The sequence below is a fragment of the Jaculus jaculus genome, chromosome 18 (genome assembly GCF_020740685.1).
Source record: "Jaculus jaculus isolate mJacJac1 chromosome 18, mJacJac1.mat.Y.cur, whole genome shotgun sequence".
In the NCBI taxonomy this organism is placed as follows: Eukaryota; Metazoa; Chordata; class Mammalia; order Rodentia; family Dipodidae; genus Jaculus; species Jaculus jaculus.
Window position 1 is genome coordinate 33845272 of NC_059119.1, and position 24537 is coordinate 33869808.

Below are 24537 nucleotides of genomic sequence, written 5' to 3' on the forward strand. Positions count from 1 at the left end.
GGGCTAGGGTGAAGTGGGCTAGGGTGAAACCCTACCTCAAAAAACAAAGACAAACAAACAAAAAAAGTAAAAGAAAAAAAAAAAAAAGCAAGCAAGAAAAAGAAACTCTCAAGGGACATGTTGAATGTTGGACTTGCCACAAACCTGGTGGCAGTTCTGTATTTCTCCTTGCAGGTCCCAGCAGGGAGCTTGTAAACTGATCAAGGGACCTCCGAGTTCTCATACCAGTACTCCTAGTGAGGTAGTCATATTACTAAGACCCTGGTGATTTTCATTGTTTTAAATTTATTTATTTGAGAGAGAAAGAGGCAGAGAGAGAATGGGTGCACCAAGGCCTCCAGCCACTGGAAACGAACTCCAGATGCGTATGCCACTTTGTGCATCTGGCTTTTCACAGGTCCTGGGGAACTGAACCAGGGTCCGTACGCTTTGCAGGCAAGCACCTTAACTGCCAAGCCATCTCTCCAGTCCCCAATTTTCATTTTTTTAAAAAATATATGTTTTTATTTATTTGAGACAGAGAGAGGGAGAAAGATAGAGTGAGAATAGGTGCACCAGGGCCTCCAGCCACTGCAAACGAACTCCAGATGCATGCGCCACCTTGTGCATCTGGCTTATGTGGGACCTGGAGAATTGAAACTGGATTCTTAGCCTTCGCAGGCAAATGCCTTAACTGCTAAGCCATCTCTCCAGTCCCTACTTTTCATTTTTTTTTTTAAACCAAAGAATGCCATTGAAAAAAGACCCAAATCCAAAGGGAGTTTGGTGTGAGAATGAAGGCCACATGCTGCAGGTGGCTGTGAAGTATGTATGCCTCCTGAGGGGTGAGTGGGTTCTGAGCAGTGGGCAATGTGGGTGAATGTGGGAGCTCACACATTGGGGGCGGGGGGAGAGGTGCTGGGCTCCTGCTTGCTTTGGTTCACAGAGTTATCTCTAGATAGCAGTGACTGATGCAAACCTAGAAATAAACACATCTCCAAGGTGGAGAGAGAACAGAACCGATAATAATGGGACTTGGGTCAGAAAACTCCTCCAGCAGCACAGCCCAGAAGCAAACAGCTGGGATTTGTATCCCAGAGGCCCAGGGGAAATTCCTTCAGGGCCCTGAGGGAAGCATAGGCGACCTCCCTGGCCCTCACTCCAACAGGGAGAGATCTCTGGCTCGCAGGCCAGCGTGGTTTCCAAGCTCTGGTCACTGCATGTGGAGGAAAAGAAGAAACATTTTTGTGGGAGATTTTTTTTTCTTTTTCTTTTTTTAGCAAAGAAAAAAAACAGGAGAAAAAGAAAATGAGATAGCCGCTGGGTGAAGGCTTGCCGGGCATGGCTTAGACACTGTCCCAGGAGTCCCCTTGGCTAGCGGGTCTAAGGGAAGTGGGTGGAGGGTGGAGTGTAGGCTCTGTACCCACCTCCAGCCCGTGGGCATTTGTGCCTGGGGCCCTCGTAGGCAAGCGCGAGCAGTCACAAGTCCGTATTCTTAGTCCCGTTGCCGCCCTGAGCGAGAGGAATTTATGGCCGCACAAGGGGGACGTGATTGCGTTGGACAGGAGCCCTGGTTGGGACAGGGAAGCCCCACCAAGCGGTCTGCTGGCTGTTTAGTCATCTAGGAACCCATGTAAGCAGGGAAAGTGGCTCCTAAGGTGTGTGTGGGGGAGTCCTCAGGGCCACCCTAAGCTACAGAGGGTATCTTCAAGGCTGCCGATTCTGGCCAGAGGAACCGCACTCCTAGGAGACTTAGAATTTGGTGGTCGCTCCTGAGCTGGGCAGTGGTTTCTAGCACTGGAGGGTAGCAGCCGCCCGGATGATGACCCCAGACCAGTGTGGGCCCAGGCTGCATCCCTTCTTCCCCAGCCCCATGCTATCTTGAGGTTCAACGTTCCCTTAGGTCAGAGTGCAGAAGGGCCATGTCTGTGAGGGCATGCTTCTGGAGAGCCGAGTGGGCGCGGGGCAAGGGTCCTAAATGCAGACAGCTCTGGCCGGAGAAGGGCAGGTGAAGCCCCTGCAGGTTCAGTGGCACCGGTATGGGATGCCAGTGGGCAGAGATGTACCCAGTTCCAGGTGCTGGGGAGGAGAGATGCCAGAATCAGGAGCTGGGCTGCCAAGCGAAGCCTGTGCCTGCTGGAGCCATCGTCTGCGACATGATGGAGTGGACTTGGGCTGGAGGGGAAGTATGGATCTCTTGACCCTATAAAAAGGTTTTCTGGTTGTCCCCATCCAAGCACAGGGGAGGATCATTTGCATGTGTGTAGTGTGAAATTCTATGCAGGCTCCTGCTCCATGGAAGAGGCAGCTGGCTGGTCTTTGGAGAAGGAGGGGGTCCCAGGTTTGATGGGGAGGAATGGGTGTCCTCAGAGTGAGGCATCCAGCGGACAAGCCCCCAAGGTTGCTTGTCTAACAATCGCACCATTGGTAATTAATACATACCTACCATAACAGAGACATTCTCACACTTGGCCAGAGCCACACACACACACACACACACACACACACACACACACACACGAGCACACACATGCTTAGGAGAGGAATCTAGAAATACTGGCTACATTTCAGTCCCTGGCAGGTTCTCAGGATATCAGCTGGGCTCTTTAGCAGAGTTTTTTGTTTGTTTTTCTGAAAAACCGTAACTCACAGCTTTTAGTTAGCTTCCTATAAGTATGGAAGACCCCTATGGGAGTTCCAAAGAGCCAACGGGGGAAAATAAAGCCCACAGAGGACCAGAGCATTGGAGCAGGGCAGGAGAGAAGGCCTTGATTGGTGGGATGTTTATCCAGTATCATCCTGGGCACCCAAGTCAAATCCCAGCTTTCCCTCCTCCCCCCAGCTGCTCAGGACACTCAGGTCACAACCGAGGCTCTCTGTACCACAAGAAAAGAACCCGACAGCAGCTCAGCTCCGAGGCCTGGAGACAAGCCAAGGGCTGAGATTTCCCACCTGATACCATACGACAGTGACTTTAGCCTGTTTGGCCCTGCCCCACCTATAGGAGAAGCATGGTCCCTAGCAGACCTTGTTCATGTGTCTGGGACTGACATTTCCAGCGGCACAGGTCAAAGCTGGGTGCGGCTGTGGGAAAGTGTTGGGGTAAGAAGTTCATAGGAAGCACTGAAGTAAGCAAGTCCTTTCTCACCCCGCGGCCAGCTTGTGTGTGTGCACGGGCCTGAAGGGGACCCCGGGGGAGGGGGGGAAGGACACAGTCACAGTCCTACAGGGACTGTGGCCAATGAGGGGATGGGAGAATAAAAGCAGGCTGTGTGTCCCGGGTGGAGGGACGTGGAGATCAAGGTCCTCTTCACCCTGAGGACAGAGAGAAGGCTGAGAATCTTTGGCACATGCCAGTCTGTACGAGAAATTAAGAGGAGGTGGAACCGGGGGCCGTTTTCATGCAGCAGCCTGAACCACATGACGTAACAGCCTGGCCAAAGAACCCTACATTGGGTTCCAGGTTCCCCAGGGGTTTTGCTTGTCACAGTGACTAACAGCCAGGGAAGACAAAGCCCCTATTCAGGAGCCCATCCCTGCGAGGATGAGACAGGCCCATTGGCATCTGGGTTTTCGCCTTCCTCAAGCAGAAACAATATGATTGTTGGCATATGACTCCCCTGGGGGAAGGCAGGCCCCGGGCCTGGCAAGTTCTGTGAGCCCCGGGAAGCTTCAGTAAAGGGGATCACCTTAAATTTGAGGCCAGCCCCAGGTTACAGAGTGAGTTCCAGGTCAGCCTGGGCTAGATTGAGACCCTGCCTCATTAAAAACAAAACCAGACAGACAAAGAAAATCAAAATCAAATTCAAAGTGTAATTTCCATTATGTCATCAGTTAAAAGGGATCGAAACCTCAAAACCTCAAAATCTGGACGTTGCGGACTACTCTCCTATGGTGACTTGTTCAGGTGGGGTCTGTCTGCAGGAGTGGCGTTGCCATGTCCGCTCTGGCTGACGTGTAGCTTCCTCATTGCCACCGGGGACTTCGGCTGGCCACCTGCACATCTAGTCGCCAGCTCGAGGCCGTGGTAACTGGGAGGGTCTGCTGCCAACTCAGTTGGAAAGCTTCGATCTCCTTTCTGTTGACTAAATAAAGCTGAAGTAATAATTTGTTCATGTCTTCAGAGAATCCCAGAACCAAAACAGAGTCTTGGGAGTCCAGTTTGGAAATCACGAGCTTTGAGCTCAGTGAGCCCTTCCCCGTCATGCTGGATACTGTCATTACACATGGAGTTTTTTTTTCTGGTGGCATGTTCGTAGATCACAGGGTTCAATCGTTGCCTCAGGAGCCCCACCCACAGCCATCCGCCCAGACTTGCTGACCACTGCGCTGTCCACCTGTGGCAGGAAGGTCAGGTGTTCCTTATGCTACCATGACGACTCTAGTAGCACCTTCATCAGGCGCTGGTTTCACCTGGCACTGTCATCTTTATTTTTCTTCCTTTCCTCCTCCCTCCGCCCCTCCCTTCCTCTTTCTCTCTTTCTTTCTTTCTCATTTATTTAGTTTGGTTTTCCGAGGTAGGGTCTCGCTGTAGCCCAGGCTGACCTGGAATTCACTATGGAATCTCAGGGTGGCCTTGAACTCACGGTGATCCTTCTACCTGTGCCTCCCGAATGCTAGGATTAAAAGTGTGTACCACCATGCCTGGTCTTAGTTTTTAAAAATATCTTAATTGAGAGAGAGAGAGAGAGAGCCCTTTAGAAATAATTTTATTTACTTGAGAGATGGAGAAAGAGAGGGGGCGGGCAGGCACGCCAGGGACCCCTGCCACTGCAAATGAACTCCAGACACATGTGCCACTTCATGCAGCTGGCTTTGCTTGGGTACTGGGGAATCAAACCTGGACCGTCAGATTTTGCAAGCAAGCCTTTAACCACTGATCCATCTCTCCAGCTCGATTTTCATCTTTAGATGATTTCTGTATCTACAGAACTGTTCAGACATCAGTAAATGGTCTTGAGGTCAGTCCGGTCAGAGTGTGGTGACCTTCTATAAAGGCGATCACCTCTTCTCAAGAATCTACGCTTTAGGCAAAGTGATACATGGATCTCCCCCTGCCCCCCCCCCCCAGCCACAGGGTGATTCTCTCCTATACATGGCATATAATGCCCACAGCAGTTCTCGAATCAAACACTGCCTCACCTAAGTGGATTTACTGTGGCAGGTGACTGCTGGGCACCCACCATACCAACTGTGCTGCTCTGGACTTGGTTTTTCCTGGGCATCCCTTATTCTCCTGGGGTGCTGGGGATGGAACCCATCCATGGCCTAGCCCACACCAGACAAGGTCTTCACCACCGAGTCACATCCTCAACCTGAGAACCAGATCTTCTGGACCTGACTCCTTGCAGTGATGGCAAAGGCCCAAGTAGAAATGAGGAAAGCAGCCTCTACACCCATTTAGCAGGGTCCCGTGTCAGCCCACCCCTCCAGCGCCTTTACAATCCAGGAGGTAGCCTCTCTCAACCACAGCCCCTGGGGAGGCTGTAGAAACATCTGGGGGAGATGATACGCCACAGCTGTGGCAGGTACTTGGCTGTGGATGGTAGGTTTGGGTTTCAGGAATCGAGGACTAGACACGAGGACTCATGTTTCTTGGGCCACCATTTTGTTTACTGCCGGGTGAGAGAATGGTGGGGTTTGAAGTGAGAGAGGCTTCGGAATACCCGGTAAGGGGAGGGTGGTGATTTTAAGGCTTTTCAGAGAGAGAAAGGGGCATGGAGGGGCCTTGCATGGGACCTATGAAAGTATGGAAGGGGTAACAGGCTCCCCCAGAAGTAAAAGTGAGGGAGGTTCTTAAGCCTATCTTTGCAGTGTCCACTCTGCTAAAGGTCAGAGAAGGATATGGCTTCTTCTTATCACTTTCTGCCTAAAGACTGTTTCTCCTTAAACTCAAGGAGCTCCCCTTTGCTAAAATAAACCCTTCTAGATTCTTCGAAGGATTAAACCTGATCCCCTGGCCATGGGGCTGGTTAGCTCAGCCCCCATTCAGAACCTACAAAAGACCCCAATCTGGATCTCTAGGTGTATTTTTCTCATTTCCAGGATCCCTGCTCTTGCCTTCTTTTGGTCAGGCGTTCTCTGTAGTCCTCCCTCTTTCCTTTAAGCTCTATAACTCCTATGATAAAATTTCTCTAAACGTAACCCTCTGGCCCGGAATTCAATTCTTTGAATCCGTAAGACAAGAGGCCACTGTCTCGGTGGAAGTTCTGTGTGGCCATCATAGTCTAGCACCCTAACTCTTGGGTTACAGTCCAACCAAAAGTTGAGAAAGGCTCCGGTACTTTCGAAGGAACCCAAATTCCCACGTCAGAAGACGACAAGAGGGGGAGTTGACTACTTGTGACCCAAGCCTAAATGATCTGATTTATCTGGACCACCTGTTAAACTCATTTGGGGAAGTGAGGCTTGGAATGCAGGATATGTTCTGATACAGCATCCCGATGGCGAGCCGACCAGGTATGCCGTTTCTCTCTTTCTGCTGAACCCCAGCCAGCATGTGGCCCTGATGCCTCCTGTGGCTGGCAGGAGTCTTGGTCTCAATGCTACCATCCCACTCCCTGGCCCCGAGCTTCTCGATAGGTGTTAGGGAAAAGCTGGAAACGGGAGTAAAACGAAATAAGAGAAAAAACCACTCCGCTCAATAGCAGACACAGGCTTTATTCAGGAAAGCCTGGGACGGGCTCTGGCCAGGCACGTCGAAGGCAACTTCTCTTACAGACTGGGGGTGCTTATAGGGGACTTGGGTCATTGGAATTCTTCCACCACAGGGCACTCTACTTTGGGGACCTGGGCCGTTTTTTAGAGAAATGTCAATTAGACAGGTGATTTGGGCCATTTCAGGAAATAGCAATTCACACACTGTTTTGCAATTGGGATAAGTGGCCTGAGCCATTTCTGGGAACCAGAAACTCATGGTTGCAAAATGGTGATCACAATTCAAAAATGAGACATTTTGGGACGGTGGTTTCTCTGTGGAGTGGGAAAGGCTTTGATACCCACTGACAGAGATGGGATTGCAGGCCCGTCGCTGCTGTGTGTCACTCCAGGACACTTTGTTTGCAGCTTTGGTTTCTCTACCAGAGAAGCAGTGGTGCATGCCTGCTTTGCAGATTAACTGAGGACAAAGGACGCTAATGAGAGGTCTGGCTGCTATGCTGACAGATTGTGCCTCCCCCTCCCGTGTGTGTGTGTGTGTGTGTGTGTGTGCGCGCGCGCGCGCGCGTGTGTACACGTTCGTGTTCTCGCCTGCTCCTCCCCTCCACTCTGGGGAGGACTTGTTCTCCATGTGTACGCCAGGCTAGCCAACCAGAGATGCCCGTCTCCAACACCCCCCCAACAATGGGAGTACTGGGACTGCAGACGTATCTTGGTCAGTCTTCACATGGGTTCTGGTAATTCAGATCCTCGTGCTGATCAATTGCCCCCAGCCTTCCTGGTTCCCTTCTTGAAAATATGTGTGCGTGTATAGGTGTGCACTTGCCATGGTGTGTGGAGGTCAGAGGACAACCCTGAGGCGCCTGTGCTCTTCCTCTGCCTTTTTCAAGATGGGGTCTCTGCCCACGAATGCCATTTTAGCTGGCCCGCGAGCCGTGCATTCTCCTGCCTCGTCTCCCACTGTCCCGGGCACAGCGGGATCCCAGGTGCACGTGCTACTTGGTGCCTGGCTTCACCCGAGTGCTGGGGAAGACGGAATTGAGGCTGGCACGCTGTGGAAGCAAGCGCCTTTAACTGCTGAGACATTTCCAAGTCCCCCACCCTTCTCTCTCTCTCTGTGTATGTGTATATATATAACTTGAGAGAGAGAGAGAGAATGGGCACGCCAGGGCCTCCAGGCACTGCAAACGAACTCCAGATGCATGTGCCACCTTGTGCATCTGGCTTACGTGGGTCCTGGGGAATCAAACCTGAGTCCTCTGGCTTTACAAGTGAGTGCCTTAACCACTAAGCCATCTCTCCAGCCCCCAGCCCTCCCTTGATTCTCTTTTGCACTTGGTGTTTCCAATGTGCTGACCAAGCCCACAGGCTCTGGAGCGCTAACTCCAGCCCACACCCGGTCCTGACCGTGACTGCTGCTCTGTAATGCTGGTGCGAGCAGCTCCATTACTCCTGGGCAATGGACGCTTCCTCTAAGCTCCAGGACATAGCCATATCTGACATGGAATGGGGGAGAACCTGCTCAGGGTTTAGGGTATAAGGAAGAGAATTGGGGGTTGGAAATGACTTTGAAAGACAATCATAGTTTAAGTGGAAACAAATTTTCTGTTTAGACAGCCTAGCAGGACTCTGAGGCACCAACAGAGGGACTCTGCTGCAAGTCTTTCCCAACCCTGAGCATACTGGCTGGATCTAGGCTACCTGCCACGACAGCTGACTTCCTGACGAGCGCCGTCTCTTCCTGCTTTTCCCACACCTCAAGATCTGTCATGCAACGCGGATGACCAGGCTGGGGAAACCAAAGAAGGATACAGCACACGGTTTTTAAATAACTTTGTAATTTCCTGATGGATTTAGTTTGTGAGTAGAAAAGAAAAACCGAACAAAGTGTTTACATAATTATCAAGGCAAACTTGAACAGAACACAATGTCTTTGTAATAGCATTATTGGGTTGGCAATTTGAATCTCGGCAATCACACAGATGAAGGCAGTGGCTGCATCTGCCTTCGCAAACCACCATCAGGCTGCCACCACTGTTACTAAAAGGGACTCAAGCTACAGGAAACCAGTGCCTAGTACTCCCTGGCTCCCCCCCAAAGTGCAACATGCCTCTTCTGAAGTATGGTCATGGGTGAACCCCAGGTCCCCATCCTGGACAGGTTCCTTTCTGCACAGGGCAGCTGGCCCAGTGGTGTGTGCACTCTCAGTGGGCCTCGCTATGTCAGAGGGTGGGTGCAATACTGGTGTGGCAGAGAAGAAGGACGGGGCAGGGCTGGAGCCCACTGCGGCACAGGGAGGGATCCCCTCGCCTTCGCTGTTTCACTCCCTTTCCTGACTGGGGCATCTCTGGGAAAAGGGAGTTTGGGTCTAAAAAGCTTTAAGGGGAAGAACCTAGGATCTGAAGCTAGACAGCTGAGTTCTGAGGACCATCCATTGTACCAGATTGTAGGCGTCAGGTGGGCAGGCCACCATGTTGGATGGTCATGATGAGATAGCACCATGTAGGCAGGAAGAGGTCCTGTGGCCTGCCAGACAGGGGCTCCAGGGCCAAGCCCAGGTATCCACACAGTACTAGGCACACTGGGTTGGGATCACTGTGGGGATGAGGGTGGTTCTGGGGTCACCAACTGTGAAACCTTCACCCAGAGGTCCTGAGGTTGTACAGCAAAGTCCTGGCACAGTCTCTGCGTCCCAGGCCCTCATGCTTCTACTCGGTTGTCTCCTGTCCTCAAGCAGTCGCCTGCCTGGAGTGTGGTCACTTTCCCAAGGGCTGGGCTGGCTACCGCCCTGCCAACCTTGCGGAGGGGAGAAACTGGGCTGCCTGTAGCTTGCATTCCTTTATTAACATGGTATTGATGGGTTTACATTTCAAAGACACAGCTCTTAAATTTTCAGTTCTACAACTACTTTTTAATATTTTAATATTCTCAACAACGGACACAATGTAACTGCCCCAGTTCTCTGAACCACACAGACAGTGTCGACAAGCAGAGAAACAATGAGGAGGTGGGACGGGACGGACATCCACTCCCCCAAATCAACCCCTAAAGTCACCTCTCCCCCCAAAGAGGCAGAAGATAACCCTACAACAAGGCGACAGCACTCACCAGACACAGGGTGCAGCATCAGGATACACTTGGTTACAGTTTTGACACTAAAAAGTTTGGAAACAGTTTTTTGTTTAAAAAGAGTAAAGATAGCCATTTTGTTCAGAAGGATCTCTCCTAATGCATATTTTCTTCTTGCCTAGATATTCTCGTGGTTCATGTGGGAGCAATGCAGTTTTTCATTTCTCTGAGCGGGTCCAGTGGCCTTCTTGGAGCCCAGGGACTGGCAGTGATAGCAGACGGCGGCTCCCGAGGCGCAGGCTTTGCCCTTCTCCGCAGTTCTGGACTCAGGTGGGTGGGGGCGGGGCTGGGAGGCAGATACTGCTGATGTATGGTCCCCGGGACTCAGGAACTTCATGTGAACATCATGTTCTATGCAGCAACATCTCTTCGCTTTGTCCGTTCCTAAAGACTTTGCAGCTAGCTAGCCAATGGGCCTGTTTTTTAAGTCATGCATCAAACAGGAGGGAGCAATTCCGAATGCCAGCCTCAGTATCACCAGGGGAGGGGCCGAGGGGAGGGGCAGGACAGCAGTAGACAGAGAACTGTGTGCCCTTCCCTCTTCTCCCTCTGGGGAGACGGTGGGCCCACTCACTCTTCCCAGGAAACCCAACAGACTGGCAGGAAGAGGCGGGTCAGAGCACTACTGGAGGTACCCGAGCAGGCACACCCAGAGCCAGTGAGGAGTGAGGGCGGCAGCTGAGATGAACTGGGGGCGCCTCTTGTGTTTCTGAATGGGCTAAAGCCCACGCAGAGGCCTCTGTCACACCGCTCAAGTTCTTGTCAAACCCCATTCAAAGATGCCACCGGTCACTCAGGGAGGACTTGGGCCAGGGTCTAGTAAGAGATGCACTATCGCTTGGAGTTAACAGCTCCCTTTTCTCGACATCCTCTTCATGACAGCCTTGGCTTGGGGCAGAGATCTTTAGATGCTAAAGGACATGTATCTGGGGAAAAGCCCCTGCAATGTTCAGGGAGTTTCCAAGGTCAGGTGCCTGTAGGAGGAGTGGTATATAAACGCACCCATAGTCCTGAGACGCCGAGTTCCAACGCCATGGCAGCTGTGCACTTCGTGTGTGTTGGTTCAACAAGTGATGCCAGTTAGCTTAGCAGGATGCACTCATTGCCACACACTACACTAGCTGCTTTGCCCTACAGTACAAAAGCAGGCCATGCTTCCGGCTCTACTTTAGCCCAGCAGCCCTCAGACTCACTCCAGTTGCCAAACCACTGCCCAAGGGGGCTCGAGGAGACTCCCTGATGTGGTGCAGAGATCAGACAATGTTTATCCCACAAACTTGCCTCCCTACAGGCGCATATCCTCGAGGGCTCCCGCAGCCTCTCTGAAGGGATCTGATGATGTAGGGCCGGACGAACAGGAGGAGGAAGGGTCGTGCGCCAAAGTCAGTGAGAGGCAGGCACTGCCTTTGCGGATAAGCACCAAATGGGCGTGCCCACGGAGGCCCGCTCGAGGTGTTCCCTTAAGAGCTGGGGGGGGGGGGGGTGCTGCCAGGCTGCTTCCGTGGGCCTGAACTCTTCTGCTTTCTACACTGCACTGCAGCCAGCCAGGGGAGCTGCTGCAAGGCTGTGGCTCTTTACACTCTGTGGGCTTGGAAGAGTCAAATCCTCTAGCATTGAAACATGGGGGCTTCCTATAGGACTCATGGTCAGGACAAGAGAAGTAATTAAAATTGAGATACATGGGGGCAAGAGTTGGTAGTGCTTGCACAAAATCTTACAGTGCCCAGCATTGCATATATCCAGTATGGAGGTGATCACAGCACTTGGGAAGCAGAGCCAGGAGGATCTGAAGCTCAAGGCTATCTTTGGCTACACAGTGAGTTAGACCCCCTAGACTGGATTACATGAGACCTTGTCTCAAAGTTTTTTTTTTTTTTTTTTTTTTTAATTTAGTGTATGCATGCATGTGTGGGGTGAGGCAGGGAGAATGGGCATGCCAGGGCCTTTTGCCACTGCAAATGAAGTCCAGATGCACGTGCCACTTTGTGCATCTGGCTTTATGTGGGTCCTGGGGAGTTGAACCTGGGCCAACAGGCATTGCAAGCAAGCACATTAAGCTGCCAAGCCATCTTTCTAGTCCCCTCAAAAAAAAAAAATCTGGCCAGTAATGACCATTACTACTACTTTTTAGTATGTGTAGGCCACAGAAGGATGCCGGGTACCCCTCCTGCTGTTCCTCCATGACCAGTGATCCCCGGTGATTCTCCTGTCTCTGACACCTCAGCACTGGGGTCACGGGCGTGTGCAGCTATGCCCTGCTTTTGTATGGGTGCTGGAGACCGAGCTCGAGTCTCCATGCTTGCACACAGTGCTCTTGTCCACGGAGCCCTTTCCTCAGCCCCAGTGCTTCCGACCTAACCCCTATGCCCTTGCTGACAGTCTCATCAAGAGTCCCAGTGAGACGTTTACTGCCAGAATCCATTCAGATCCCCATAAGGAGCACTTCATGGCATTTTACATGAAGGTGAATCATTTTAGAGGGACAAAGGGGAGCTGGGGCTATTTAAGGGGACAATGGGAGCTGCTGTGTGAGGGTCTGAGTTGAGGGTTATGAGGAATTTGCAGGCAGCATTAAATATTCTGAGAATACAACTGGGGAGAGAGGGCGAGACGGAAGCACTCACTCCAGCAACCTAACAGGAGACAGGAGTGTCCCAGGGAGGCTGAAAGAGGAGGTCGAAGATGAGATGTGTGCAAGCTGTCTGTTCCTTGGAGCCTGATCACTGGTGATGACCTTGTCTATGCGTGGGTCTGCAAAATGCCCATGTCCTAAGCTGGATTTGTACCTTTCTCACGTCAGCGTGGTGGCGGCTGAGCTCACCAGGCTCCTGCAGATGTACTCAGCAGTGGACATTCACAGTCCCTACATGAAGTACTGCTTCAGGGTGATGATACTGATGACAGAGATCCTGAATGACCAACCATGACTCTGCAGGCAAAGAGGCGAGTCAGCCCCACGAGTCCATGACTTCCACTGGAATGAGAATGAGGAGTGGCGGCTTGGGAAAGACATTCCTATAAATGATAGCACTGACGATGCAGAAGAAAAGGGTATGTTCTTTGCTGCTATAACTCAACTAAGCATGTCTCACGGCACCCACTGCACCCCTTCCTCACTGAAGAGACCTTTTCAAGAATGGATGCTTGCCGCACTGATGTGCACACTGCATAACTATTCTCTGCCCGGCAGAATGTGTGGGACAGGTCACATTCATCTGTGCTAGAAGAATCCAGGCACAGCATGAGGTTAGGAGGTGCAACACACACTCCAGCAAGAGGCTCAGCGCTGCGGGTGGTGATGACAGGCTCTAATGTGAAGGCCTCTTCTCATTCAAATATTTAACCTGACAACGCAGTGTGGTAAGGTCAAAGGCCTTGAACAAGAGAAAGCAGTCCACGATCTTTCTGTCAACTGAGAGCAAAGCAGTGAGTCACCTGTTCAGGGCTTTGAATCACACGTAGGCCTGAATGCTACGCCACCACGAGGCTACTCTGCCCCACTCCTCGAGGCACGACTTCAAGATGGCGCCCAGAAATGGCACACACAAGGGACACTCTTCTCTTCGTCCCTGATGTCATGCCTTCCTCCTTTTGTACTTTTCTTGAGGTTTCTGTTTCACTTTCTAAGGAGAACATACCCGTTATGATATTAGAATGCTGAGCTCTTAGGTCTGTGGTGAGGATTCTCGTTCTTGCTGGACTGAGTAGACTCCAGATGAGCTGTCCTGTCAAACAGCCAAGTGGGCCGCTGGCTTCCTGTCCCTGGAAGGCAGAGGACTTCCAGCCTCCCAGCTCTCCGCTGCCAACGACCAGGGGGCAGTTCTTCATGGAGGCCCAGGAAATTTGTGCAGAGACGACATTCAAAGCAGAAGGTGAAGTAAGGTGATGGATCTAGAAATGGGCAGGACACACACTTCTTCAAGAGAGCAAGACAGGATGTACTTTGCAGGGTTTGGTGTGGCGAAGTTTCTAGATGCCTGTTCCTCCAGGTCTCCCTTCTTGGCTCCGTTGGCACCTCTCTTGGGCTTCTGGGCTAAGCACTTCCCACAGAGCAGGTCAGGACGACTCTTCCAGGGCATTGACAACTTGCTCGAGAATGTCGGGGCAGTGGTCAGCTATCTGCTGGAGAATGGTGTTGGCAAACTCCTGCAACTCTGCATTGTCTCGTTCGCCTTTCTCTAGCTCATCCTGAAGCTGAAAGGGAAAGAAGAGGTGGATTTTAGGTATATTTCAGCAAGCCTATGGGAATTGAGTTAAAGATGATGATTTATCAGTAGAGAAATGACAGGAAGAGGCAACTGATATGTGAACAACCCAAGGAGTACAGAGGTATCTATTCATGAAAACAAGACCCAAAGCAGTGATAAGTCTAGGGCCCAATGCTGACCACTTGCAGTGCATGCTAGTGGACTGCTCTGGCTACTGTGCCAACCTCACAGGTGGGGGACAGGGTCTGAGGCTCTCAACTTCACCTGGTGTTCCTGCTTCAGTGACTCCTCCACTGGCCGTGTGCTGCTCGATTCAGCACGGCAGCCTACTGAGGACTGGGCATGCTTCCAGATCCCCATTGTTTGTAAATACTGCCCTTAACATTCCTGCAAGCATCTCAGCCAGCAATTGTCGAGGGTGTGCTGCTGTGCATGCGGGGTCCTGAAAGATGAACGGATTTTCTTTGTCCTAGGGACCCATGCAGGTTGGTGGCAGAAACCAGTGGTTAAGTCAGAACCCAGTCTACCACAGACACATGAGAACATGCTATATGGGGAAAATACAACTAATCCATCTGGAGGGGTCCAGGAGGGAGGAGATAAAGGTGACTGGCAACTGCATCTCAAGAGCCAAAGGCAGAAGAAGTTTTGGAGACACGAGAGAAGTGCAGCTGCATGGAGCTAGGGAGTGCTTGGCACACATCTGGGGAGGGTGGGTCTTTAGCACACTAGAGAGAAACCTGGCTGGACAAAGACAGAAATGAAGCTGAAGAGACAGGCAAGGTCCAGATAATGGGAGGCTTGGCTTTTTAGACAGAATCTGGTGAGAACCACCACCTTAAATAAGGAACTCCCAGAGTTGTAAAATGGCATGTTAACGTGACTGCCTTCATGGTCTTAGATGATGGCTTAGAAGTTACAAAAGATGTTGGATGGAAGCCATGGGTAGTGGCTCATGCCTCGAAGCCCTGCACTCAGGAGGCTGAGGTAGGAGGATAGTCCTAAGTTTGAAGTCAGCTTGGGCTACACCGTGAGTTCGAGGTCGTGCTGGATGGGAAGATACTGTCAAGGAGGCTACTGCTGTAAGCACAGGGCAGCGTTAAGGGGGCACCGAGACGAGGGAAATGAAGGAGGTCAGAGGACAGGCATGCACACATCTTAGTCTTCTCAAAGTGGAGTTCTACAAGGAGAATGGAATTCATTTCTGATGACTCTAGCTGGGGATCAAATAGATAAGACTGAAAATATGAGGCAGAAAAGGGTCCAGGAAAGAAAGGAGTGAAGTCTAAACTGAATACTAACTACAGTAGTTAAGAATATGGGTTTTGGAGTAAGGATGCCTGGGTTTCAATGTCAGCTCTGCCATTTATTGGTTTAAATGACCCTGACACTCTTCTCATCTGTAGAGTGGGGCAGTAATAGTCTCATATGGCTGTTTTAGGAAATTTAATGGCATAGTCATGTAAAGGGTAATGTAATGGCCAATGCGCTGAAAATGGTTTTTTAATTTTTAAATGCTTGATAAGCTTTTGGTGTAGTAATGATTATTACTATGGTTAAGTGGATAAGTTCCTTCAGAAAGAGAAAAAGAAAACAAAACAGCAAAGAGAACCAAGTTTGATTTTTGAGGTAGGGTCTCACTCTAGCCCAGCCTGACCTGGAATCACTATGTAGCCTCAGGGTGGCCTTGAACTCACAGTGATCCTCCTACCTCTGCCTCCCGGGCACTGGGATTAAAGGCATGTGCCACCGTGCCCCAAGTTTTAAGTAAATACTGCTGCTGGAATCTAGATGCTCTGAGCCAAGAATGAGCTTGATGCTGCAGTTGGGGGCAGACCTAACAATCTTTCTTCTGCTAAATGGTGACCCTGGCCATGAAACTGAAGAGAATGGAAAAGACGGCGGTGCTGGAGTCTCCTCTGCGGGACAGAAGACAGCAGCGCTGGAGTCTCCTCCACAGGATGGGAGGCAACCAGACAAGAGGCGGTTGTGGGCTGTCTGCATGTTTCCTGTCTCAAGTCCTCCCAGAAATATTCTGGGCAACTGTAGCTTGAACTCTGACCCTGGTACCTGCATTTCATCCTCCACAAATCAATTACTTATTTCACATGACACATTTTCTGTTCTATTTTAGCTTTTGTTAAGCATGTAATTATGGAGTGTTAAATGGTACAGTTTGGTTTAGTACATTTTTTTCAGTGGCACCCCCCAACTTAAAAAAGTACTACATAAATATTACAAGAGACGTGGAAAAGAAAGAAAAACATAGAAAAACATGCATACACATGTGCGAGCGCGCACACACACACACACACACACACACACACACTCATAATACATAGGAACACATACACAGAATTACAAATGGCTAATAAGCACGTAAAAGATTATTTCCTTGGTGATTAAACAAGATAGGTATGCCCCCAACCCCCATAACACTGGCAAATACTTTACAGATTACTGACAACCAGCGCTAGCTATGGTTTGAGCAAATCAGTGCTCTAGCAATCGCTAGGGAGAAAACACAACTGTTGAGGCTCGGCCACAAAGTTTAATTGCATATATCTATTTACTAGGGCAGTACTTTTTTTTTTTTTCAAATTTTTATTAACAACTTCCATGATTATAAAAAATATCCCATGGTATAATACCCTCCCTCCCCCCACTTTCTCCTTTGAGATTCCATTTTCCATCATATCCCCTCCCCTCTCAATCAGTCTTCTCTTTTACTTTGATCTCATCATCTTTCTTCCTATTATGATGGTCTTGTGTAGGTAGTGTCAGGCACTGTGAGGTCATGGGTATTCAGGCCATTTTGTGTCTGAAGGAGCACATTGTAAGGAGTCCTATCCTTCCTTTGGCTTTTACATTCTTTCTGCCACCTCTTCTGCAATAGACCCTGAGCCTTGGAAGGTGTGATCGAGATATTGCAGTGCTGAGCACTCCCCTGTCACTTCTCAGAACTATGGTGCTTTCTGAGTCATGCCAAGGTCACTAGGGCAGTACTTTTTTGAGGCAGTCTTGCTCCATAGCTCTGGCTGGCCTGGAGGTTGTGGTGATTGTCCTGCCTCTGCCTGATTAGTGTTGGGCTTGCAGGCATGTGGTCACCATACCTGGCTGTATGAAGGCAATACGATGACACAGACTTATTAACCACGACTGGGGAAATGGCACAGTGGCTCCCTAGCACCCATGTGAATGCTGGAAGGGCATGGCAAGCCATCTGCAATTCCAGCACTTGGGAGGTGGAGCTGGGTGACCTGGGGCAGGCTAGCTGTACTAGTCCAACTGGCAAACCTTGGGTTCAAAAGAGACCCTGTCTGCCTCAGAGAGTCAGATGGAGAGCAACAGAGGAAGATGCCAAACTGTCTTCACACATGCCTGTCCACCTGCACATGGAACACACAGTACACCACAATATGAATATGTACACCACCCATGTACACAAGTAAAAAATTATTAATAAACTCCAGGTCCAAACAAGGTGCTATAGACATCTAAAATTTAGGAACTAGAAAAATAAAATATATAGAAGATATAAAACTATTACTGGGTGCAGTGATGCATGCCTTAAATCCCAGCACTCGGGAAGTAGAGGTAGGAGGATCGCGGCCACCCTGAGACTACATAGTGAATTCCAGGTCAGCCTGGGCTAGAGTGAAACTCAACCTCGAGAAAATCAAACCAACCAAACAAACAAAAATTATTAAGACTAGTGTTGTGGTTTGCCAAATGTGGGGAAAGCTTGGTCCCTAGGGTTGTGCACTGGGAGGTGGTAAAAGCTTTGGGACATAGGACTTCATATGGGTCCTTGGGTCATTTGGGGGTGCATCACTGAAGGGTGGTGGAAGCTCCACCCCCTTCCTCACTCGACCAGTCATAACAGGAGCAGTGTGCACTGCCGTGTCCTCAGTACCCAGCATGGTCGTCAGGCCCACAGAGCACTGGGTCATCCTAATGTTGGAATGTACACTCCAAAATCAAAATACATTTTCATCCTTATAATTATCTCATGTCGTGTTATAGCAATAAAGAGTTAACACTGGGGGTCAGTTTGAGTGGACAGAGGAACCTGTAACCTCATTCTATCTGTGTGGGTTGAATGTATGTGTATGGGCATGTGTCTGCCACGCATTGTGTGGGGTTGTCCTCGCCTTCCATGGGTTCGAGGCAGGGTCTTGTGCTGCTGTGAAGGTCAGCTGGCTGACCAATGAGCTGTGGCATTCTCCGGACTTTGTCCATCCATAGCTATGCTGATGAAGGAGAAACAGGAAGAAGGCAGTTTTTTTTTTTTTTTTAAACAGGAAGTTAGTTAGGACAGAAGCCCAAAGAAGGAACAAGGAGATGCCACTCTGTCCCTCCTGAAACTTGCATCTGATCCTGTCTCATCCAGGATGGCTGTCAGTGGCATACCCAGCAGAACTTCTGGCTTCCTCGGCAAAGCTTCTCTGCATCAGCCCGCTAAGTCCACGAACCAGCCCAATCTTGGTCCCTCTGATCTGGAGGCTGGGCCACGCCCTCTCTTTCCTTTTGCCCCGTGACCTGTCTGAACACTGAAGTCTGTCCCTCCTTCCCAGTCTGGCTGGGACCAGCCTGGCTAGGAAGCGAAGAGCACTTATTTTGGCGTGGCTATCTTCTGCCTGCCTTCTATCTGTGTCATGCTTTCGGGTCTCTTCTCACTTCCACTACATGTATGATTTTTCTTTGATTCCCGACACCTTCCCTATTTCTTCTTCTTCTTCTTCTTTTTTTTTCGAGGTAGGGTCTCACTCTAGGCTGACCTGAAATTCACTATGTCATTTCAGGGTGGCCTCGAACTCACGGCGATTCTCCTACCTCTACCTCCCTGAGTGCTGGGATTAAAGGTGTACACCACCATGCCCGGCTCTCCTTCCCTATTTCTTAATCCTTTATGGTCTTTTGCTTCTCTGAAGGGGCTTTTATGTCTGATCTTCCACCTGCATGTGAAACTGCTCCATCTTTTTCCTAGATACCAATTTCCCCTAAGTAAGCCTCATGAGTTTTAACTTCTCCCTGAATAAATTCAGTGACTAACAACTTATCTGTTGAGGGCTAGTTTTTTTTTTTTTTTTATCAATTCTTTGTTAAAATAGGATAAGGACCCTCCTTAACCCCTAAATCTTGTGTCACTGGGATTATGGATATGCATGCCATATTGTGTCTGGCTTTACACGGATGCTGGGGATCTGAATCCTTATCAGCTGGCTTTCAGAGCAAACAGCTTCAAGCACTTGATAACACCACAGTAACATCAACCTTTAAAATCAGAAGTATGAATAAAACTACAACATAGGAGTAGGCCAGATAGGCCTTGTTCCCCAGCGGCTGGCTCTGGGCTGCATGGACCCTGTGAGCTTGCTGTGGGAGCACACCCCTTGCTCCACCTTCCTGACTGAGGTGCCCCTGGGTCCCCAACTCCCGGATTCTGGGATCTTGAGTTTGCACGCATGGAAAGGTAGTGACAGCTGAGGAGATAAACTTCCCCTCGCACTTCAGCCAAGCCACAGCTGAAACCACAGAGGAATGGGGAGACGAGCATAAGTGCTGTTTCCATGCTGAACCTGATAATCAGTGCCGGGGCGAAGGAGACAGACCCTGAGGACACTCAACACCTACCAAAGCAGAAATCCAGAGGCTTCTAAGAGCTCATCACTGAAGTAGACTGAAAACTCACTCACCATGGCTCAGGAAATATTGTGGAAGAGAGGGCGGAAAGATTTTAAGAGCCACAGCTTGAGACATCATGCCCAGAGGCATTCCCTCCCCCCAAAATAACTGACTGCTGCTCCCATAATGCATAACCCACAACCCCATGGGGAATACCTGCAACCCCATTGAAGAGGGTCACCAATGGAATGGGGGCAGGGACAAGGGAAAAGAGGGTACCAACACATAATGTACCATATGAAATATGTTGTTAATAATAATAATAATAATAATAATAAAACATAAATACCCTTTAAAGTTTTCTATATTCCTAAAAGTGTAATTCTGATATGCTAAGACCTTGAGGAGGGACAAAAAGAAGCAAAGAAAATGCTCAAGAAGAGTTGATAGACTGGCCAGTAAGGAGGAATGACATTTGATGGCACTGCCTAGTATAAAGCCGTATCATACACGGTAGGTGTGACAACCTGACCAGATCAGGAATTAAGAGACATGCCTCTTGGGCAGGTCTCTGAGGACATTTCCAGGAAGGACTGGCTGAGGGAAAGACTCTTCCCTAGAGTAGGCCGTCCTTCTGGTGGCAGCCTACTATAAAGAAGTTCCCGGGAAATGTGGCCATCTTCTGTGTGCCTGCGTTTGCCCTCAGTGGTGGTGCACTAATGAGGGCATCCCCACTGCTGCCATCCTTTGCTGACATTGACCCCCACCGTCTTCAGCCCTCCAGAGTGCACCAAATACCAGCAGCTTTCCAGGACTCCTCCAGGATTTCAGCAGCAGACTGGGACTGACGTATCCAGTCTTGTGGACTCAGCAGCTACCAGGTTCTCAGCCTCTCCAGACTGCAGACTGCCACTGTTGCACTGCTCAGCCCATATCATGTGAGCCCGTCTTAATAAATTCTCCCTCACGATACATATTCATTCTTTTCTAGAGGATCCTGACTAACATGGTACATGGAAACAACCAGCTGAGTGAAAGAAGCCAGTCACAAACACCACATACTGTATAATTTCTTTTCCATGTAAAGGGACAGATTTCGAGTCAAAAGGAAGACAGGTGCTCTGGGACTAGGGTGTTGTGGGAAATTGAGAATAAGTGTTGATCAGCACAGGTTCCTTTGTAGGCGACAATATACGAAACTTTATTAAGGTGATGGATGCACAACCCAGAACATGCCAAAGCTATTGCATTTTATATCTGAATTGAGTAAACATAGCATACAGAATGCCTTCTGCTTGAGCAGAAAGGAGAAAAAAAGAGATAGTTAGTTAAAGAATGTGATAACTGAGCCAAGTATGTATATATTCTGTAATCTCAGAATTTGGGAGGGTGAGTACAGTAGTTTGAATTTATGTTCCCCAACAGACTCATGTTTTAAAGCTGTAACTTGGGTTTCCAGCTGCTTGGCTAGAGGAGCCATCACTGTGGCTGGATCCTGGGGTCCAGCCCTAAGGTGTTACTGGGGGCCAATGTGAGTTCTAGCCTAGTACCTGAGATCTGCCTGGGGTTCCCAGAGTGTGCTTGCTTTTGGTAGTGGTGGTGGTGGTTTTTCTCTCTGTGTGGATCTGGTAAAGGGGCCAGCTTCTCCCACCATTATGGAACTTCCCCTGGACCTGTAAGCCTGAAATAAATCCTGTTCCATAAACTACCTGGTCTGGAGGTTCATCCCATCAGCACAGAGCTGACTACAACAGAAACTGGTACCAGGGACTGGGTTGTTGGTGTGTGATGAATCTGACCATGGAGATTTTGGTCTTTTGGAATTTCTGTTCTGGAGGAAAGGACAAGGACTTGGTCCTTGCAACTGAAGACACCTTCCAGAGCAGTAAGCCAAGTTTTATGGACTATTTTTGTGACAGTGTGAAAATGCTAAGTGCAGAGATCGTGTTGGCTTTGGAAGGCTGTAGAGAACTTTGTTGGAATTGGCTCCTAGCATAAGGGTTGGCTGCATTCTGCCCATGCTCAGAGACTAATCAACTTTAAATTTGTAAAGGACTTATGTGGTTGGCTAACGATATAGAACTGAGAAATTTAAGATTTAAAGTTGGAAGACATCATACAAGTTCAGGGTTAATGGCACAGAGACTGGTTTTAGGTTACTGAAGCTGCTGTTGTCAAACACATAAGCAATCTTAAGGAAGATGACCCAGTTACTTCACACTGAAACAATGGAGAGAACGCCTGAGGTGATTCTACCCAGGAAGACTAAATGGTAGGAATGCAAACTCTTTACAAAGGAAGGAACCTGCTCTTCAAGGTCAGATTTATTTTGTCCCTGAATTAAGAATATGGCTGTATCCTGCACACCTGGTATTGATTTCAGAAGCATAAAAAATGTGTGGAGTGGGTTATGAAGTGTATACAGATCCAGCAGCTACCGCTGAGATGTGATATGAGGCCAGATGTGATGACCCTGACACAGAGGTTGGCAAACCATTGGAAGATAGACTGTGTAGACATGGAGACCCCAAACTGTTTTGGAGATGTTAGAACTGTGCAAGGGCTACCGCGGAGTGCTGTTGGCTCAGGATGGAGTTTTCCTTAGCTACTCAGCCCTGTTGGCAGTGCAGAATTGGAAAATCCAGAGATCTGTCACTGGTCATGGATGTTGGACTTAAACTGTAGATGTTTGCCTAACAGTTGTTGAGGTTTTATTGCTCCAGTCTCTCTTTGTTATGCCTTATAGTAATAGAAATGTTTATTCCATGCCATTGTATGTTAAAAGTATGTAACTAGTTTGATTTTACAGGATTCACAGTTACGATGCAGTCTTAAAGTGAACAAAGACTATGGAACCTTTAGATTATATACAATAGAATGTGAGATGGTTATGAGTCTATAAGGGGCCAGGGGTGGAATGTGGCAGTTTGAATTTATGTCCCCCAATAGACTCAAATGTTTGATTAAAGTTGTAACTTGGATCTCCAGCTGCCTGGCTGGAAGAGCTGTCACTGTGGGAGGATCCTGGGGTCTAGCCCTAAGGTGTTACTAGGGGTGGGGGAAAAGGGGGAGAGGGCAGATCTGAATTCTAGCCTAAAGGTATGCAGAGCACTTGAGCTCTGCCTGGGGTTCCCAGAGTGTGCTTGCTTTTGGTAGTGGTGGTGGTGGTTTTTCTCTCTGCGTGGATTTGGTAAAGGGGGGCAGTTTCTCCCACCATTATGGAACCTCCCCTGGACCTATAAGCCTGAAATAAATCCTGTTCCTCTATAAACTATTTGGTCTGGAGGTTCATCCCAGCAGTGTGGTGCAGCTGACTACAACAGTGTGGAAGGAAGCCAACTTGGGTTATATAGCAAGACTCTGTCTCCAAAAAAGGAAAAAAGAATAAAGAAAAAAGAACACAGAAGCTGGGCATGGTGGTGCATGCCTTTAATCACAGCACTTGGGAGGCAGAGGTAGGAGGACTGCAGTGAGTTTGAGGCCACATGAGACTACATAGTTAATTCCAGGTCAGCCTGGGCCCTACCTCCAAAAAAAAAAAAAAAAGAATATATATATATATATATATATATATATATATATATATATATATATATATATATATATATATATCAAGATTAAAAAAAAAAAAAAAGAATATGCCATGACAGTAGAGACATAAAGAAGGGAAAGTAGAAAGCAGTGTGTTCTAAGACAGGGAGCAGGAAGTGGGTGTTCTGTAGCTGAGGCATGTGGTACTTACTGGATCTGGATAGAACAATGTAGTTTTTTAGAGTGACAAAAGGGAGCTAGACAGATGACTCTGTGGTCGAAGGTACTTGTCTGCAAAGGCCTGAAGGCCCAGGTTTGATTAACCAGTACCCGTGTAAAGCCAGATGCAAAGGGTGACGCATGTGCCTGGAGTCTGAGTGCATTGGCAGGAGGCCCTGGTGTGCCCATCCATACTCACTCTGTCCTCCTCATTCTGTCTCTCTGTCAAATCAATAATAATATATTTTTTGGGCAGGGTGTGGTGGTGTATGACTTTAATCCCAGCACTCAGGAGGCAGAGGTAGGAGGATTGCCCAAAGTTTGAGGCCAGCCTGAGACTACATAATGAATTCCAGGTCAGCCTGAGCTAGAATGAGACCCTACCTCAGAAAAAAAAAAAACAAAAAAACAAAAAAAAGAGTGATAAAAGACCCTGAGCTGGCCTGATGTGAACAGCACACATCAGGGGAGCCCCCCACCCCACTACAACGCTTCAGGAAACCCACACCTAGGACCCTGTGTTCCATTTGAGACACCTCATTGCCAGAAAAGTGGAGACAAACTGGAATAAATACAAAGAAAAATGGCAGGCGTGACTAAGAAGCTGAAAGGGTCATTTTCCGAAGCAGGGTTAGAAAAGCTAAATATATGCATTTGAACTGAGTGAAATCCAAGCATGTGACCACTGCCAATCAACACCAGGAGGTATGAACTGAAGGTGGACAAAGTATAATAGCAGCAGTAAGTTAAAGGGAAAATACCAGGTAGATAATCAGGCTTTCTAAGGCTCAATGGGCGGTTGGCCTGGGAAAAGGTGTTTAAAACTGAGGTGTTAGAAAAATCCTCAAGAGTAAGAAGTGAGTGCTTTTATTCTGCAAACAGAGAGACAAGGCTTCAGTTATGCTGAAGCCAAAGGACTTCAGGAATGAGTTTGCTGCCATCACTTAGGAATGAGAGGCTTGTCAAGTAACCAAATGAAAAATATGGAATAGATGTGTTATATAGCACATTTGTAAAAAGAATTCCTGAGCTGGATTAGTACTTCATTATTTTAAAAATATTTTGTTAATGTGTGTCATGTGCTAAAAGGGAAGTTTTGTGCTGTTCTGGAATGCAGCAATGCTCAGATACACTGGGAAAGGTGTACCTAGTTTCTGAAATTGAACCTGTTAGTAGGTACAGAAGC

At 48.8% G+C, this 24537-nt stretch overlaps 1 protein-coding gene across 6 annotated transcripts in view; it reads right to left on the minus strand.

The window, feature by feature from the left end:
- Positions 1–11765: 11765 nt before the first annotated feature.
- Erc1 (ELKS/RAB6-interacting/CAST family member 1) overlaps positions 11766–24537 on the minus strand; it is a 346919-nt gene continuing 334147 nt past the window's right edge. For 3 of the 6 annotated variants that reach the window (XM_045137240.1, XM_045137238.1, XM_045137236.1), the window contains one exon: positions 11766–13959. In XM_045137240.1, the coding sequence (XP_044993175.1) occupies positions 13822–13959 (138 nt within the window). In that variant the 3' untranslated portion in view covers positions 11766–13821. The remainder of the gene's footprint in view (positions 13960–24537) is intronic. The other 3 variants (XM_045137242.1, XM_045137241.1, XM_045137239.1) reach the window with 1 other exon arrangement.